Source organism: Colossoma macropomum, unplaced genomic scaffold (assembly GCF_904425465.1).
Source record: "Colossoma macropomum unplaced genomic scaffold, Colossoma_macropomum, whole genome shotgun sequence".
In the NCBI taxonomy this organism is placed as follows: Eukaryota; Metazoa; Chordata; class Actinopteri; order Characiformes; family Serrasalmidae; genus Colossoma; species Colossoma macropomum.
The window spans coordinates 15,339,804-15,359,289 of NW_023494798.1; the positions used below are offsets into that span (position 1 = coordinate 15,339,804).

At 39.3% G+C, this 19,486-nt stretch overlaps 2 protein-coding genes across 4 annotated transcripts; one reads left to right on the forward strand and one right to left on the reverse strand.

The window, feature by feature from the left end:
- Positions 1-491: 491 nt before the first annotated feature.
- Positions 492-10,980, reverse strand: LOC118817800 (nuclear receptor-interacting protein 3-like). Its single transcript, XM_036584736.1, has 8 exons — positions 10,893-10,980; positions 5,812-6,165; positions 4,105-4,269; positions 3,930-4,012; positions 3,680-3,816; positions 3,538-3,590; positions 3,352-3,439; positions 492-3,233 (listed from the first exon to the last, which is right to left on the reverse strand). The coding sequence occupies exons 2-8, from the start codon at positions 5,941-5,943 to the stop codon at positions 3,220-3,222; spliced, it is 672 nt and encodes a 223-aa protein (XP_036440629.1). The 5' UTR covers positions 5,944-6,165; positions 10,893-10,980; the 3' UTR covers positions 492-3,219.
- znf143b (zinc finger protein 143b) lies at positions 10,024-18,978 on the forward strand. 3 transcript variants are annotated; one of them, XM_036584731.1, is made up of 16 exons: positions 10,024-10,316; positions 11,520-11,683; positions 11,766-11,858; positions 12,064-12,147; positions 12,305-12,385; positions 12,504-12,688; positions 12,784-12,852; positions 12,971-13,087; positions 13,198-13,273; positions 13,894-14,019; positions 14,155-14,334; positions 14,519-14,746; positions 14,948-15,084; positions 16,103-16,258; positions 16,957-17,103; positions 18,619-18,702. In XM_036584731.1, the coding sequence occupies exons 2-16, from the start codon at positions 11,575-11,577 to the stop codon at positions 18,700-18,702; spliced, it is 1,872 nt and encodes a 623-aa protein (XP_036440624.1). In that variant the 5' UTR covers positions 10,024-10,316; positions 11,520-11,574. The 3 variants fall into 3 exon arrangements, with proteins under 3 accessions (XP_036440624.1, XP_036440622.1, XP_036440623.1); XM_036584729.1 differs by having other exon boundaries at positions 10,027-10,316; positions 11,568-11,683; positions 12,052-12,147; XM_036584730.1 differs by having other exon boundaries at positions 10,028-10,316; positions 12,052-12,147; positions 18,619-18,978.
- The last annotated feature ends 508 nt before the right edge of the window (positions 18,979-19,486 follow it).

A 19,486-nucleotide genomic window follows, 5' to 3' on the forward strand; every position in this document is an offset into this window, starting at 1 on the left:
CATGCCTCTGAATTGTTATACAACCATTATTCCATAATATCATTGCTCAAAAATATCAGTAGCTAATTAGACAGAATATTCTCTCTCTGAGGAGTGGTGTTATGGTGGCCTTCATTTAAAGGTTATCCTGTCAAAGCAAGACTGTTTCCAGTAATTGGCTTCATGTCGTGTATCAGTGCTCTGTCACGACCCAGAAGGTCAGACCATAAGGGCCTGTGTCAAACTTGCTGCCATTAGTACAGAGGACACTGAAGCAAAAGCTCCAAATGGTTTGCTACAAAACTCATAGAAGAAATTTTTCATTGATTAATGACAATGGATGAAAACTGATTTGCTTCTGATTCTCGTACTACTGTACTGAGCTTATGATCCTGACTAATGGATATGAATGGGTATGAACTGTAAAGTAAATAAGTAAGTGCAAAAGACCCTAAAAACCCATTTTTTATGAAACAAATCCATGCATAAAAGTTTATTAATCAAGACAATCATTTTCAACACTGTATATGTTTATTTAATTAAAGCATAACTTGTCAAAAATAGGCTACATGACAGGATTAATACAACTGTCTAGTGAAGTATTCTGATATTGACTATACAGAACACTTTGTGTAAACTTTGCGCTACAAAGGCAACACAAGTGAATACCAATAATTTAACAATTCTACTTTGGTGTAGGCCTACTATGTGCTATATCAAGAAAACTGAACATCACAGTTTAACATTTTCCCTGCTCTGACAAACCTGACTGAGCTTCATATTAAAGGGGATTTTTCAAAATACCTGCCTAATTGTATAATTGAGATGTAAACAAAGTCATTCAAAGTCTTTCTGATGTAAAATTAAGTGGTGTAGAGAAATTTACCAACTCTGATTTCTATACAGGAACCAGGGATCACAATGTATACAACATAAACAACAGACATTTTATTTGCTGTCCAAAGTAACGTTGAATTTATGTCTTTCATGTTTTTATAAATAATGTTGATAGTGGTAAATCTGCTTGGGGGTACTATAATGCCCTGTATGTTTCTCTCTGCCCTGAATGTTACACTTTGTTGATCCTACAATGGAAATTTGTTATTGTGCTGCCTATCTATGCCCAGTCTGGGAGCAGCACAGCACAGCGTTGCTAGTGGAGCATTGCCTCCTGGGGAACTGGGGGTTAAGTGCCTTACCCAAGGGCATAACTGTAAATTTCCAGTCAGTCCTGGGATTTCAGCCTGCGATCAAACAATTTCTGAGGCATCAGCCAACATATTCAGAACTACTTCATGTAAATGTTTTCTTTGAGGTAGCTTTTAGACACATTAAACACTTCGAATGTCTGGTTCTACATCATCATCACTGTAAACAATATTGACTCTGTAGGTTTCTCTAGAATAGCATACTTCACATCAAACCAGTCTGAACAACTTTGTTTCCATCTTAATTTAATCATGCTGAAATTTTGAAAAAAAAAAGTGAAATTCCCTTTTAAGTAATGAGTTGAGTCAAGTGTGTTGGGTAGAGAAACTACTTACCTATTAACATTTAAAATAATGCTTCAGTTATTATAAATAACAGTTAAATAACAGCAATCACTTACACAACAGTGCAAAGAAGAACCTACAACTAGTATTGCACCAATACTACAGAGTAGACCAGTGTTTCCCATCCCAGTCCCAAGTCCACCAGATGTTCCCCATTTCTGCCGTAACTTGTACCAAGCATTCAGTGTTCTAAATGGCTCAGTTCACTTGTGTTGAAAGCTCATCCCCGAGAACTGAGATGAGGACACTGGAGTAGACTATATATACTTTATAATATAATATCAGGCCAGTGCTGTACTAAAATGACTACAAATGACTAAAAAGGGCCTATGAACAGTGTAAAACATACTGCACATAGAACTGGCTCCAACCAGGTTTCCAGAGCTGAGCACATATCTGCTTTAGGGATTCTGGTTTCAAATGTAAGTAATAAGACAGCAAAACTGCTGGCTCTTATCTGTGCAACATTAGAATTATAATGGGAGGTAGAAATTGGAAAACGGTGCTACACGCGCTGTTGTCAGTACTTGATATTACCAGTAGCTGTCGAAAGAAAAGCATCAGCATCTCTAGCTGATATCAGAATAAGCAAACTTCCATTAGGTCAACTAAAAACAGTGGGATGCTTTTTGGTAAACAGAGGTAGGCCAGGAGTTCAAATTACGACTAAAACCAAAACAATGATGCTACGCTAATGAAAACACATGCTTAATCACAAGGTAATCATTTAGAATAGTTACATTTCATTGGCTTGTGTTACTCAAAGAGCAATATAGCATTAATATAGTCTCACCATATAGATTTTTTTATGACATTCTTCCAGTTTTCTAAGAACAAGACACTAACTTTCACATTATAATGAATACATAAACCTCAATCCACAAGTGTTCAACACAGGGGTGTAGCCAGAACTTTTTCAATGGGGTGGCCAGGTGAGACCAGTGATTTCATTGAGGTGTTATACGAAAAATATTTTGTTCACTGTACCATCTGTAACTTCTGCTGAACATTTTTAAAATGTTCAGTCAGTTATGTGATGCACATAGAGCATGATGTTTAATAAAACAATATATTGTAGAGATTTAGGTGCTTTTCAATAACATATAAAGTCAGTGTTAACTGTTTCATTGAGCAAAAATGAACAAGACTGTTAAGGTTTCCAATTTTCACCTGTTTGCTGAAAACACCAAGACACAGATTGTTGAGTGCAGCGTCATTCGGTGCTTATATGTCTTTGGAAACTGCCTGGAATGTAGATTTTTACTATAAGTCATACTTTTTCACACGGGGTAGGATAACTTTTCTCCTGTGACTGGTTTATTGATAATTGCTGACTATCTCACCTTGCATAACTGGGGATGGCACTGGCCCCCCTTGCCCACCCCTTGGCTATACCCCTGGTTCAACTTCTTGTAAATTTTTGTTGTGGCCCAAATTGTTGTTGGCTTTGTGTCACACACACATGACGTTTTGTGTAAGTGTGTGGCTGCTGAAGTGATACTTGGCCTTTATGTATAATTCAGCAGTGTCCTGCTTGGAAAGCTGGCTCATTCTGAGCTCTGCAGCAAAATGCAGAGTTTGTGGAGAGAGGGGCTGTGAAGCTTTGTGGAGAACTCCTGCACTTGAGTTTTGCTGTGTTCCCAAAACACAGTTTTTTCCTGCAGGAAAATTTATGTGTAGATTCCTCCTATTCCATGGAGACTGAAATATAGAGCAGAAGTGAGAAAACCAGATGGAAAATAATACACAGACAAATATCACTTGGGTGTAAGCACAGTACAGAACTAGTGTTAGAAATGATACAGCAAATAATTCTAACCTTCGTTTTCACGTCTCCCAGCAAAATGTATTTGCTCCCTTACAGATTTTCCAAGAACCAGCATCTGCTTTTCAATGTCAATTACACACTGCAACAGAGAACACCGCACTGTAAATTGTATTATCACATCTACCTGAAGTGAGCATTTTGTCTTAAATTTGGTATGATGAAATAGAGTGATTTTACCTTCAGAGATTTGAGTGTCTTCATTCCCAGTGATATGAACATCCTGTCAATTTCTACAATATAAACCATATTTCAACTAATTACATTTTTTATTTAAACCTTAATGTATTTCCTCAATATGATGATGTCGTATTAAACTCACCCACAACACTAAACAAAAGATCCATCTTTGTTTGTCCAATCACCAAACTCAGCACGATCTGTCCTGTGGCTAGAAGGTTGCGCTGGAGTGGCCCTAACTCGTCCTCGCTTTTGCCGTTGATGGTCTTCTCCTTCAAGCTGTAGGACCAAGGTAAGATAATTATTTGTGCCTTGATTACAGCCTGGATACAATTCTTGTCTGCATGTTGCGTTAAAAACAACTGGCTATTCATATTGAAAGAGACGCTTACCCAAGTTTCTCCACACTGACTGATGATATGAGATTTAATGTACATCCAGTGTCAATTGTAACCACCACCTCCCGCCCAGAGCACTAAAGAACAAAATAAAAGAATAGTTTTGGATGAAGTTAGACAAAAAGACAAGTCTTTTTATCATAGGCACCATATTCTACGTGCTATTCACCTGACCCACAACTTGAATGAGGTCACTTTCCATCTCCTGAGACTCGCTGTTGACACCATGGCTCTGAACTATGTTTTTCGAAGGTGCTTTCGAAGTCCGGGTGTTCAGTCTGTTTCGTGATAAGTTGGCCTCCAGCAGCCTTCTCTGGAGAATGTTGTGTGGTTGCTGTTGGGGAAAAAAAATCCTTATGGGCAAGTGTATCTGGATTTAACATTCAACATGTTCCAAAGTTAAACTCCACTTAGCTACAAATAGCAAATAGTCCAACACTGAGGAATAAATTTGGAGATGTGGAAATGTCTACTTTGGATTTTATGATACTTTATTCAAATAAATTGCATATATTGCAGATTGTTGTCAAGGGGCCTAAAACTAGTATCTAAAATGCTGTTTGTCATGTTATGTAATGTTCTGTAGTGCAGCATTGTATCTCTCGACCCTATCAGTTTAACAGAATTGACAATTTTCACATTTGTGTTTTTGTCAATCAATGTTCTCTCACTACAACACCCAGCATGCACTATGCAAATATGTTATACTACAGCATACCAAAATATAACATATCGCTGTTGTCGGAAGAAAACCTTGTATCTCCATTTTTGACGTTTTCCAGTTTTTGACATAATTTGAAAATATCTGTTGCCCTTTACACTGTGTGTAAATTTCATGATGAATGGCCTAAAAGAAATGACCCAAAATGACTTGGAAAAAATTGTGGTTCCATTGATTTACATTAAAAGTAAAGTAGGTTTTTTCCTTCTCGTGTAAAGTTAACATTTTGGAGATATAAGGTTTTCTTCTGACAACAGCGATATGCTGGTTTTGCTGGTGACCAGCCATGCTGGTCTATGCTAGTCTTTTCCTAGCAGGGCCAATTGGGAATCCCCCACAGTGACAGAGATATCCAAATACCACTTACGTAAAGGCTAATAAACACAGACATGATATTTAGCTTTCTGTCTGGCTTCTTTCTGCCTTTGCCAGCTAATAGGGTAAAAACATCCCCCAAAACAGTTGTAGTTTTTTTAAAAGCTCCTTCCACCTTCAAAACAGGTCACCAGAAGTGGGTTTTCCTGCTCTGTAAACCAGAAATTGTCTCTGTTTGGACCGTTGTGGCATGACTGAGAAGCGAGCAGGCATGGTTACAACAGATGTATCGACGGTTAAATTTTTGATTTTGGCCGGAGTCCCTGATTTAATGTAGCTGCTTTGTCTCAATTCCATTGTCGTGCACAAACCAGAAATTGACGACTGGAGAATCCCTTTCCACATATAATGAGTACTTTACGTCACTGAAGTTCTCGTCTTTTTTAAAGAACTCCTCTGTTTTCCCTCTGTGAAAAAACATCTCCAGCACAGGGTTTCCCCAGATTTAACCATGACGTCATGAGACAGACAATAATAAAACGTTTTGTCTCTGGGAAAACCTTGAACACAAACTGCACAGCAATTGGTATATAAGCTGAGCTTTATACATTGCTGCTCAAACAAATCGTAAAATTGATTTAAAAAGGACTGAAATTTCGCTTTTGGCGAAAACGTCGCGTTATACGTCCAGTTAAGGTACAAATACATGGCGCACACACACACACACACACACACACACAGCCCATCATATAGTTTACATACAATAACACATTACCTACATGGCGCATTTAGTTTTTAATCCGTTTTAGGAATTATTATTTTTGAAAATTCACAACTCACCCCTTCTTTAGAAGTTCCAAGTTTCTTGAGGCCATCTAAAGGCAGGAGATCTGCGGAGTCCTTGTGTAAAAACTGAATTGCCTGTTTAATCCTGCGCTGCTGTCGGAGAGCCGCCGCCTCTCTCAGCTCCATGCCGTCCCCTGTTCCACTTTCTACCGCTGGAGGCTCCTTATATAAAGCCAGACAGGTGGCGGCCGGGGTCCCTGCCTGCTCGTCACTCAGCCACAGCGCCCGTGTCTCATATGGATTTGTTCCTTGAATAATAGAGGAAACCGAGGACGGACCTGAGACTCAGGAGCGTGTAGAAAATACACTGTCGCAACGTTTTCAGGGTCCACTGTCAGCACAATCCCGCTGAAAAAGACCGTTAGAATCATTAGGATTAAAACCCGATGGTTTAGCTTCCTTTTGGTAATTGGCTTAATGGTTGCCATTAGAGACCACTAATTTCCTGTAGAACACCTTTAGATCCCACCAGGAATTCATCAAAAGCAAATCTGGAATCAGTCCCAGGACACCTGATAAACCATTATGATCCTTTACACTCTACTAGAAAAAGCAGCATAGACTAGCATGCCTGATCACCAGCAAAACCAGCATATGTTGTGTTTTGGATGCTGGTCAGCAGCAATAGAACTTGATATGATGATAGCCATCTAAACCAGTATATGTTGTGTTCTGGACGCTGGTATGCTGATCAACCAGCATGACCACACTCCATAACCAGCTAAACCAGCATCAGACCAGCACAAGACCAGCATAAACCAGCTTAGACCTGCATGGACTTTGTGCAGGTCTGCGCTTGCTTTTTAGTAGGGCACTGTGATGTCAACCCATCAAGAAAAGTCAAAAGATATTACAAAAGCACCAGAAACCAACAGAAACGGTTTCAATAATTTTTAAAAATTCAAGGAAATGACTTTAATAATGAGTGGGGTGTTTTTGATTGTTGTTAATGGACAGCCAGGTTAAAATGAATGAAAACTAGGCCACTTGTTTTTAAACACTAATACAGCATGCTTACTTTTATTAAGCCAGTCTACTTGTCATCAGTAGGTTACACAAGAGCAACCTTAAGGTAAAATTGCAAAAGGTTGACCAAAGGCAATGAGTCAGATGAGATGGAGGATGATTTAATACAGGACGTTTGGAAAAAATGAAGAAATTGTCTGTCTGATTTTCTGAAGTATGCAATATGGTGCATTTTTGGATACACAGTAAACTGTAAATCTTCAATAAATCTGTGTGGATTAGTGATCAGCCTCTGTTTAGCGAGTGGCATTCCATTTGATCACTGTGACATATGAATGACTGGCCCTTGCGTACACCTGAAGAAGTGGGTAATTGTGCCTCTGGCTTCAGCAGTTACACTGTCTGGAGCACCTATATGGCAGAAGAGGAAAAGAGGCAATCAGGTCGACTGAATTAAAGGAAGAAAATCAACCCACATTCAATATAAGGTAATAGGGTGGTATGCGTTTTACAATAGTGGAAAAAACACTGTGGTTTAGGAGCTTCTTAACACCATACAGTAGCAGACAGCAGCACAGTTTTGGTCCATGAACACGCCTCTCTCATACTAGATAAACCTCATTCTATGATGAAGCAGGGTTACTGGCTTTGTCTCTTTGGCAAGGGCAATTGGCTGGTAAATCCTTTTGTCATTGGATGGCCACTGGTTGGCTGTCTCAAGGTATTTTATCTCTGTAATTGCTGGCTAGTTTTAACGTTATATGTAGACCCAGACTAAAGAAGATTTTTGAAACTCTATTATAATCATGATAAAGCCTGTGCTATGACAAGGCTTAGCATTAAAGGTGCATTCCATCCTAAAACTGCATTTATTTTGTTATTTGACATGTGCTGTAATGTTCTGTGGCGCAGCCCTGCATCCCTCAGTTTCACTGATTTGACAGAATGCACTTGACTCATATTTTGCCAGTTCTGTGTTTTCGTTTATAAATGTTCTCATACCCAGCATGCACTGGGATCAATGGGGTGAGGTGGGGGACATCTCAAACGGCTGGCCCTCTAGTACCATTGAGTAGATACATTATAACAAAAACAACATGTCATAAGTTGAAACTGAGAAATGTTTTGGTTTTATAAAAACATATGTCCATTTTGAATTAGATGTCAGCAACATGTTTCAAAAAAATTGGGAGATTGGTTCCTCAGTTCCCAAATGTTTGCAGAGTGTTGTTAAAAGAAGAGGTGATGCAACACAGTGGTACACACACACACACACACACACACACACACACACACACACACACATACATATATATATATATATATATATATATATATATATATATATATACATATACAGTCTGGTGTTTACAGTGTAGTTTGCTGTACAGTCTGGTGTGTATAGTGTGATCTGCTGTACAGTCTGGTGTGTGGTATGTACAGTATGGAGTGAGGTTCTCTGTGTGCACTGCATTGCCCATACAGCCCCACTACTTATCACCAGTCGGAGATTTTTAATAAATAAATAAATAAATAAACACACACACACACACACACACACACACACACCATGATCTGCTGTACAGTCTGGTGTTTACAGTGCGGTTTGCTGTACAGTCTGGAGTGAATAGTGTGATCTGCTGTACAGTCTGGTGTGTACAGTGTGATCTGCTGTACAGTTTGGAGTGTACAGTGTGATTTGCTGTACAGTCTGGTGTTTACAGTGCAGTTTGCTGTACAGTCTGGTGTATATAGTGTGATCTGCTGTACAGTCTGGAGTGTATAGTGCGGTCTGCTGTACAGTCTGGTGTGTATAGTGTGATCTGATGTACAGTCTGGAGTGTATAGTGTGATCTGATGTACAGTCTGGTGTGTACAGTGTGATCTGCTGTACAGTCTTGGAGCATATAGTGTGATCTGATGTACAGTTTGGAGTGTACACTGTGATCTGCTGTACAGTCTGGTATATATAGTGTGATCTGCTGTACAGTCTGGAGTGTACAGTGTGATTTGATGTACAGTCTGGTGTGTATAGTGTGATCTGATGTACAGTCTTGTGTTTACAGTGCGGTTTGCTGTACAGTCTGGAGTGTGCAGTGTGATGTGCTGTACAGTCTGGTGTATATAGTGTGATCTGATGTACAGTCTGGTGTTTACAGTGTGGTTTGCTGTACAGTCTGGTGTGTACAGTGTGATCTGCTGTACTATCTGGTGTATATAGTGTGATCTGCTGTAAAGTCTGGAGTGTACAGTGTGATCTGCTGTACAGTCTGGTGTATATAGTATGATCTGATGTACAGTTTGGTGTTTACAGTGCGGTGTGCTGTACAGTCTGGAGTGTATTGTGTGATCTGCTGTACCGTCTGATGTGTCTAGTGTGATCTGCTGTACAGTCTGGTGTATATAGTGTGATCTGAGGTACAGTCTGGTGTTTACAGTGCGGTTTGCTGTACAGCCTGGTGTGTATAGGCTGATCTGCTGTACCGTCTGATGTGTATAATGTGATCTGCTGTACAGTCTGGTGTATATAGTGTGATCTGAGGTACAGTCTGGTGTTTACAGTGCAGTTTGCTGTACAGCCTGGTGTGTATAGTGTGATCTGCTGTACCGTCTGATGTGTATAGTGTGATCTGCTGTACAGTCTGGTGTATATAGTGTGATCTGAGGTACAGTCTGGTGTTTACAGTGCGGTTTGCTGTACAGTCTGGTGTGTACAGTGTGATCTGCTGTACAGTCTGGAGTGTATAGTGCGGTCTGCTGTACAGCCTGGTGTGTACAGTGTGATCTGCTGTACAGTCTGGTGTGTATAGTGTGATCTGATGCACAGTTTGGTGTTTATAATGTGGTCTGATGTACAATCTGGTGTGTATAGTGTGGTCTGCTGTAGAGTCTGTTGTGTATAGTGTGATTTGATGTACAGTCTGGTGTTTATAATGTGGTCTGATGTACAATCTGGTGTGTATAGTGTGGTCTGCTGTAGAGTCTGGTGTGCGGTGTGTACAGTATGGAGTGAGGTTCTCTGTGTGCACTGCATTGCCCATACAGCCCCACTACTCATCACCAGGCGGAGATTCAAAATGGCTGCGAACGCGCTCTTAAAACATGATCCACTTTTTGTTGTTCAGTAAGCACTAACGGCACAATTCACTTCTGTAAACGTAAGAGCAGCGAGAGCCAAACTCCGGCATCCGCTGGTATGTATAAAACGGTTGAGCTCGCGTGCCTACGCGTCGTTCGTGTTTATTAATCGGTAGACAATACGGTCTACAGACCAGAATGGCGTTTTCATGGTGCCCCCGAACGTGAATATTTCCGCCCGTGTTTTCTAAGATGAAAGAGTTTGGACCAATAAGAGCGAGAGGATAACGACAGTCGTCGTTATGAGCCAATCGAAAGACAGTACGCGAGGACTGACCCCGCCCTCTCACGGCGTACTATGCAATCATTCATGTTCCTGGGCTGTGGAGTCCGCAGAGCGTTTCCTGCCCTGATGCATGGTGGTCGGACGAAGGGATTGTTGGAAAATTTGGGAGGTTAGTATATAAATGTGTTTTTACCCAGTGTGCCTTATTCCCTCAGTCACCGCATAGCTGGGGAGCTCGCCGGTGGAGGAATCTCCAAACTTTAAGACGCAACATGATTTCAATAAAGCAATTAAAACGCATCGGAAGCAATGTTTTATTTATTAGAGGCTGTTGGACGCTGAGCTCATTTCGGTTGCAACATTATAACGTTCCTGTTATTTTGCTTCTTCGAGTTCACGTAGCGCTTCCTTACGCCTCCCCCACTTTCTTTCCTTCGTAATTTAACATTAATGACTGGTAAATTACACAGAATTACACTGTTTCAGATAACAAATTAAACTCTCATACACCAGCGCCAGCCTTATGTAAACGTTAAACAAACCGAAAACCCGGACGTTATTTTAGCATATTTGCTAACATGTCAGGCTAGCTTAGCTAGTACCATACTCTGTACATAAGCCGATGTTCTGCTAACCGCTTAGCTACACGTCTAAATCTGTACAGACCTTCGTGCTAAGAACGAAACGCAGATAAATGCAGCGATTTTGTCTAATGTGGCTAAAGATGCTCAAGCAAAAAACTTACATTGTGAGTAGCTAATGTAGCTGTTTAGCTTGGAAGGGTGCGGAGCAGTTATACACGTTAACTGTTACTCTAGCAACTGTTCGAGGTGGCGAAACCTTAGTATCGACTTTCTAGAGCGATGGCATTGGGTTTAATGAAGTCTGCGCCACGGTGGCTTTATGTCCTCTAAATAAAGATAAAGGATGGACACGGTGTTCCTTTGCGCCTTAAAGGGTTAGGAATATGTTACACCATAGCTTATATACAAGTTGCAGTATAAGCACAGTTACTGAACGCATGATGTGTGATCACATCAATGAAATTTGAGTTGATGTTACACCTAACTCCACTGATTCAAGTCATCTGAACAGAACAAGACAGTTCATAGTACAGTAATGCATTTGGAGCTATGTACTTTAAAACCGTTTTTAGATCAAGTGTTTATTTTTGACCAGTATTGTAAGTATTGTACATAATTTTGAATATATCTCCAAAATGAGTATACTGGTGGGTCAGCATAAGTTAATTTGATGCATTTTGGACATTTTAACCTGAGAACAGAGGTTCCCTGTTAAGTGGAAAACTACAGTTGCCTCTTACTTGTGCCAAGCATTGTCTGCTTCCTGACTTTTATTGTTACATTGCCAGTTGGAGTTGTATCAGGATAGTGTGGTGTTGGCTGGTTGGTGTTCGCAGGTAGACCATGCTCTTGGCCCAGGTGAATCGAGACACCCAGAGCATGGAGTTTCAAAGTGTCGAGGGTGACCCACAGCAGGTTACCCTTTGTCTGACAGAGGCTGTGACCGTTGCAGGTGAAGTATCTCTGTAAACTGTACATTTGTTCCGCTTGATAATTCCTGTGCAGGCCTGTAACTAGTAGCATTTGCCTTACAGATAGTGACCACATTGAGGCTATGGACACAGTGAGTTTACAGGCAGTCACTCTGGTGGATGGCTCCACTGCGTACATACAGCACAGCCCTAAAGGTACAGAAATAGAACAATAATATATGTTTGTGTATTCATGTAATGATGCTCAAAGCTTCCAGTTAATCCCAAAAATATACTAGATGTAATTGCAAGGAAGCAGTAATTTGCCACTAAGATTATGAGCACACACCTGAGTACAACAGTTGCAACTATCTAGTGGTTTACTTTGAATCTTACATCATTTTTACAGTTTCTCTTACAGATAATAAGATAATGGAAGGGCAGGTGATCCAGTTGGAAGATGGATCTGCTGCATATGTGCAGCATGTACCAATGCCTAAAACAGGTACCTCACAAAAGACTGAACTTGTTACCTTGCATTATTAATCATGTGCAACTCATGCATAAATGGGTTGTTATATGCTATATGCTGTTTATACAATATAACGTACCCCTTAAATAAAGAGGTATTTTTTAAACATCAAGCATCATTTAACTTTCAGTAGGAGAAGGGCTGAGACTAGAGGACGGTCAAGCTGTGCAGCTGGAGGATGGAACGACTGCATACATTCATACACCCAAAGGCATGTCTGTCACAGTAGTTACTGTTTTGTGTAATGGAAGATGCATCAGATTTGGTCTTTTGTAAATGTCTTTATACTGTAATCAGTGTCATTTAAATAAATGTATATTGTTTTTTAGAAACATATGATCAGGGTGGTTTACAGGCGGTCCAACTGGAGGATGGCACCACTGCCTACATCCAACATATGCCCCAGTCGAGCACCATCCTGGCCATTCAGGCTGACGGCACAGTGGCTGACCTGCAGACAGAGGGCACCATCGACCCTGAGACCATTAGTGTACTGGAGCAATACTCCACCAAGGTGACAATCACAAAACACTCATGTCACAATGAGAATGTCTGATGTAGTAAAAGTTTGTGGAAGTCCCTTCTAATATACCTGAATTACTCTTTCAGATGGAGGGCACAGAATGTGGCACTGGGTTGCTTGGTAGAGGCGACTCTGATGGCAGTGTGCATATGCAGGTGCTGTTTCTTTCTTTGTGATCAGTATTGCTCACTCATCACTGTTTCTTTGGATCACATGCTGTGTTCTGTATAAGTGTTTTTTGTGTCATATTAATGACAAGTCCTCTGTGTTCAGATTGTACTCCAGGGTCAGGAGAGCCGGTCTCCCAGAGTGCAGCACATTGGGGAAAAGTCCTTCCGTTGTGAGCACGAGGGCTGTGGAAAACTATACACCACGGCACACCATCTAAAAGTAAAGCCCTATCACCATTTAATTAGCACAGTCTTGGACATTTTACCCGTATAGTTTCTTAAATATTTTAATTATAATGTAACATATTCTGATTTTGTTTTCATTAAAAGGTACATGAAAGATCACATACTGGTGATAAACCTTACATATGTGACCATCTGGGCTGCGGTAAAAAGTTCGCCACAGGTACAGTTTTATATCTGGATATATGTTAATGGGGAATTGCACCTTTTTAAAAATATCATTTTTCTCAGAATCCAGCAGTTATATATATATATATATATATATATGTGATAGGTTTGAGACAATTGATCACAAATCACTGATAGATTTCATTTATGTGCACTGACCTGCAGGCGGTTCAAAGTAGGGTTTCTGCTCTTCCTCAATGTTAGGCTCAACATAGGACCTGCAATCAAGTTGGATGATTTAAATGTCAGAGTACACACTTCATTTGCGACACCCACCGCCCACACCATGCTATTGTCCATGCTATTGTCAATTGCCATTGGTTACGGGGGACGACAGTATATTGCATTAGATTTGAAAAGATCAATTTCATATAATAACTTTCTGTGGTGTAGCTTAAGGAGGCACCAAATGCTTCAGACATCTGTTTCCAATCACCACCACTGTAAACAATTATGACTGCAAGTTTCTCTAGAATGGAGTATTTCACTCTGGATGGTGCAAACTACTCTGAATGACTTTACTTACATTTTTGTGTACTTTTGAACCATCTGTGGAATTACAACTTTTTTTTTAACTGCACACCATTAATTTTGCTGGTGATATGTTTCTTTCAGGGTACGGACTCAAAAGTCATGTTCGAACACACACTGGTGAAAAACCATATCGCTGTCAGGAGCTCAACTGCCTTAAGTCTTTCAAGACATCTGGAGACCTACAGAAACACACACGAACACACACAGGTGTGGTACCCTTTAACGTGATATTCTGACTAAGCTATTGCATAGTGTGTACAGTAGTAATTAAGCTGTAATGACATTGTTTAGTTGTGTTTTAGTTGTTAATGGTTCAGGTTTCTTACATTATTATTCTTGTAGGGGAGAAGCCTTTCAAATGTCCATTTGAAGGTTGTGGGAGATCTTTCACCACTTCAAATATTCGAAAGGTTCACATACGAACACACACTGGTGAGCGGCCGTACTACTGCTCTGAGCCCAACTGTGGAAGAGCCTTTGCCAGTGCCACCAACTACAAAAATCACATGAGGATCCACACTGGTACCTACCTACTCTTTCCTAACTTGTCCTAATAAAAATGTTAGCTGTTGAAAATGTAATAATTTTGTTTAAATGATCATATGATGAGAAAATATGCACAGGCATTAGATCTCAGATCACAAATCACAACACATACAAATCACACCATCATACTCCTCTAAGCACATTGTATTTGCTGCTCTAGGAGAGAAGCCTTACGTCTGCACTGTTCCTGGCTGTGATAAGCGCTTTACTGAGTACTCCAGTCTCTACAAGCACCATGTGGTCCACACTCCCTGCAAGCCCTACAACTGCAACCATTGTGGGAAGACCTACAAGCAGATCTCTACTTTAGCCATGCACAAACGCACAGCCCACAATGACACCGAGCCCATTGAAGAGGAGCAGGAATCCTACTTTGAGCCGCCTGCAGGTCAGTGCACACAAGGAATGAAAACAATAGAACCTTTGAAGCTGTGCAATTTAAAAACTGAGTCATGATTCATTTCACTCACATTGAAAAGTCAACATGTTTTGTTTTAATACTAGCAGATGGTTAAATTTTGTTTGTTACTCTCTTTTTTTGGCTAGAGCTAATTGCATTTGTGTATGTATGTGTGAATATTTTGTTCAGAGGCCGTTGATGACCCCACGTTAACATTTACTCCTACTGTAGTGGAGGAGGACAGTGGCTCAGAGCAGGTTTCAGCAGGATCAGAGATCATGAGTCAGCAGCACGTAGCGCTCATATCTCAAGATGGAACACAGCAGGTCAGTAGTTGTCATTAAATGTGGGAATGAAATCTCTATATATGATACCATTCAAAAGTTTGGGATCACTTGTTAATCATTGTAATTTATTCAGTAATAAACAGTGTAGATTGCTAGACTCCAAGGTATTTGTAGATGTATTATTAAATATCTGAAGATTTTTGGGAATTTCAAGATGTTATGAAATTATAAAATACTGTTATTATTTATTTAAAGTAATTTCTGGACAAGTTATCCGCCTTAAGATTTGTTCCCACTATTCCAATACAAGGCATTCCAGATGTAAATTATATTAAAACTTCTTTTTCAGTGTTATTACAGTCTTATACAATTTACAGCCATTTTAAACACCCAGTGAAAAAAGTCAACACATCCTCTACAGAGAACATACTTAAATATGTTATTTTTCTGCTAAATTTAATGCCCTATTTCTTTTTTTTTCTTTTCTTCTTTTTGCTGAGTTTTGGACAAACAGAACATATGAAATGTGCCATGACTTTACACAGGTCACGTTTTGTTTTTGCTTTTGTCTAATACGTTAAATTCAACAAATAAACAGTAATTGTGCATTAAAATGTGTATAAGTGTGTTCTCTGTAGAGTATTTGTAAACATATTTTCTCTTAGAAAATCAACATGTAATTTGACCAGGGGTGCCCAAATGTTTATATATGACTATACATCTTTCTCAGTCATCATCGAATCATCTGTAGCTCAATTCCATCACTCTGGACACATCTAATTTTTTTTTCCAGCATCCTAAAAATTAGTTAAAACCTATAAAGTTTTTGCACATGTACCTGCAACAAAATATATGTAACTGTGATGCCAGTGCTAGTGTATATTGCAAAACCAAAGAAACATAAAAACACAAAAAACAATTCAGAAGTCTCAATTATATTACTACCATTTTTGTGTCCTTGATCTTTGCAGTGGCCTTTAAAATTAGGTTACAGTATATCTGAAAATATAGTGCTTAAAATATTCCAGCAGCTAGCGTACTGCCTTTGTCCTTTCAGGTTCTCTCTCAGGCAGATGTGCAAGCAATGAGTGGCACAATAACCATGGTAACGCAAGAGGGAACCACTATAACCATCCCTGCACATGAAGCAATGCTTTCATCGGGAGAAACTCACTCGGTCACCATGGTTTCAGCGGACGGCACAGAAGGACAGGTAAAGGCTCATATTTACAGTCGTATGAAAAAGTTTGAACACCCCGGTCAAATGATATGTACAATTTCTATGTGGAAAGTCAATGCATCCTCTACAGGGAAGAAACTTAAATTTTGCATTTTTCTTCAAATTTTAGTGCATAATATCTATTTAAAAGTTGTTAAAATGCAACCTTTTGGTAGGTTAAATTCAATAAATAAATAGTAATTATGCATGCAAATGTGCAGAAGTAGGGGTGGGCAATATGGCAAAAATATCATCACAATATTTAAAGACTTTTTACAATACACTATATGTATTGCAATATTTTGAGACACAGACACAATGCACTAGTAGCACCACATGTTAAAACAGCTATCAAAAACTCTGGGTACAGTGAGCTCTTAAAAAGTACTGACGATAGACACAGTATGCTCAGAGAAGCATATTGTTTATTTCGATAATAAAATTTATCATGATAACAATGTGTTCTCTATAGGGGAGGTGTACTTTTCACTTAAAGTCAAGAAAACATGGAATTTGACCGGGGTGCCCAAACTTTTGCACACAACTGCTTGTTCGTGTCCTTGTGGACTGGCTCTCAAGTCTCCATCTGTGTTTGCTTTAGTTCAGCTTAGCTGAGCCGTCAGCTTAAAAATGATGTGTACTGTTGGGGCTTTGTGCTTGTTTACGTCACTGACTTCTCGTTTGCTTTGTAGGTGGCCATTGTGACGCCGGATCTGTCCATGTTTCAGACTGAGGAAGGGGAGTTGGTGCAGGAGCAGCAGCAGCACCCTGTGGTATCCACCAGCCCACACCCAGTTACTCTGCTGGCTACCTCCAACGGCACACACATAGCCGTGCAGGTATCTTTGACATGCACACAGAGGGGGTTCAGTGAGTTCAAATACAAGTGTATCCAACAAGATTTCAAGTAATCTTCTACAAGTGCTATAAAACACAAATCCTTGTTGAGGTGGGGCTGATGGATTGCACATATCTCTCTGTATGCTAAAGACTGAAATCCTTTGTTTTAGGTGGTAAAGAGACTGGTGTTTTATGGCTTAAGGGTGTAGGATGTTTAACTGAAATATTGTGGCAAGCTGTTGTGTAATAGTCTCAGTTGGAGTTCCCACAGTGTTAGTTATTTATAAAATATACATCCTATTAAATATTTAATCAAACTAAAGAAATTAAAAAGCCTGTCAGTTTACAGGGCTTCTACAACCAACTTGGAGCTAAACAAGAGGTGTCTGTGCTGTATTACTCTTATATCAATTAGTCTTCCAACTAAAGTGAATAAAAGCCGCAATGGATTTTAAACCTATTCTTTATGCAAGAAGAATTAACAACATAATTTCTCAGTGCTGATTAATTTCTTGTTTGAATTACTGATTGTGTCACTTCTCTTTGCTGATGGAGTTCTAATTGAGTCATTAGCAGCTTAATCATCCAGACATTGATGGTCTTAACACCAAACTGTCAATTACATCTGATTAGAGAGCCTTACCTCCAGACTGACATTAAGATGAAGTAGTTTTAGTAATTCTCAAGTAGCGATTGTATGGCATAAAAATGTAAGTCATTAAGGTAAATATGTTGAAACTGGTAAACACAAAAAGTGTATTCATACAGATTTATTTTTAATACAAGCAATACAAGGGAGAAAAATCACATGGAATATGACCTTCTCTGTTCCAATGTGAAATACTTATACATAAAATTGCATAAAAATATAATTAGGGAAAACAGAGGTATGTTTCAAAATTACAGGCTGCTGAGTAGAGACAGACGATATGGCACAATGTAACAGTGGTATTATTCACAAAAAGTATCACAATATTTTGTTTTTCTTAAGTTTGAAGAGTTGTAACAACTTAAAAAAAATAGTATGAATACAATGATTTTATTCCATATTCCATCCTCCACTGTACTCTTTTACTCTGTTCTGTCAGAAAAGGATACTGTGAAGTACAATCATGATAACAATAAATATTGTCATATGGCCAACCCCTATTGCTGAGTACATTTAAACCTGATTAAAATACAAATGTAACAATAACATCTAGGTGTATTGTATTTGAAATAAGTGGCACAATTACTAATAATTCTGGTCACAAAAATGTGATCCATCGTTTAGGTGATGTTTTTATGATCACAGAGTGGTAGGATTTTTGCAGTCAGTAAAGACTGGGGCAATGTGGGGAAATCCCAAATCAAACTATCCTTTCTACTCCATGTACCTTTACAATTGAGTAGATGGCAACATTGTACAACTGGGCAAAATTTATAACAAAACATTACATTCAACTTAAAAAAAAAAAAGCATTGTGCTGTGTGTACAGCAAAATATAACAACCTTGGGCTTTTGTTCTTTGCAGCTCAGCGACCAACCCTCGCTAGAAGAGGCAATCAGAATTGCATCAAGAATACAGCAAGGAGAGTCGCCAGGCCTGGATGATTAAAGCATGACCTTTAATATAGTACCATCAGCTTGAACGAGTGTGTGTGCGTGTGGGTGTTTACAGTGAGCAACGGAGAGAATCAAGTATCAAAAAAGAAATGTTTGCTATGCCAGCATTATGATTGCTCTGTTTCAAGAGGACTGAAGATATTTTTATGTGGATTTATGTACATAGCTATGTTTTGAAACTGGAGTTTTCTGCTGTAAATATTTATTTGATTCTTCTATTGAATACATGACTTTTTAGGATCTTAATAAATGAATGGTCCAAACAGTATAGTTTGAGTGATATTTAACTCCTATATAGCCTAGGGTTCCTGACTTCAAGTAATTTATTTGGCCTAAAATATATTTAAACCATCTAATCTTAAGTGTCTGCCAGTATTGAGGGAAAGCACTCCAGCCACAAACCCAGCAGATTAATTACAGGACGTGTTCTAATGCTTGTAAAGTGTAACCTGTGTTGTTGCATGTACCCAGTGGATTGGGCTTCTTTTCGTTTCATGGGCGGAGTTTTACACATAGAAACACAACCATGTGGCTAATTTGGACGGCCTACAACGGCCAAATACATACAGGATCTGAATAGGTCTAATATACCAGCGAAACCTCCCTTGTAAGTACAAAAGAAAACAATATGCTAACGGACGACTGTTAAATGTTAAAATGAACTCAGTCTTAGTGACTAGTCAGACTGAGGTCTTCGAAGCTACTATTTAAGACTGAACACAGAAATGCTCTCCGTCCTTCATCTAATTCATCGTATATGTGGGATACACATTTTA

What these genes read in the sequence shown, in the direction of transcription:
- znf143b (XM_036584729.1), top strand. Translation starts at nt 11,575, where the DNA reads ATGCTCTTGGCCCAGGTGAATCGAGACACCCAGAGCATGGAGTTTCAA. An exon ending in TGTACCAATGCCTAAAACAG is followed by an intron (nt 12,148 to 12,304) that starts GTACCTCACAAA and finishes TTTAACTTTCAG; the next exon opens with TAGGAGAAGGGCTGAGACTA. An exon ending in ATGGCAGTGTGCATATGCAG is followed by an intron (nt 12,853 to 12,970) that starts GTGCTGTTTCTT and finishes CTCTGTGTTCAG; the next exon opens with ATTGTACTCCAGGGTCAGGA.
- LOC118817800 (XM_036584736.1), bottom strand. Translation starts at nt 5,943, where the DNA reads ATGGAGCTGAGAGAGGCGGCGGCTCTCCGACAGCAGCGCAGGATTAAA. An exon ending in TCATTCAAGTTGTGGGTCAG is followed by an intron (nt 4,013 to 4,104) that starts GTGAATAGCACG and finishes TTTGTTCTTTAG; the next exon opens with TGCTCTGGGCGGGAGGTGGT. An exon ending in TCTTTTGTTTAGTGTTGTGG is followed by an intron (nt 3,591 to 3,679) that starts GTGAGTTTAATA and finishes TTTATATTGTAG; the next exon opens with AAATTGACAGGATGTTCATA.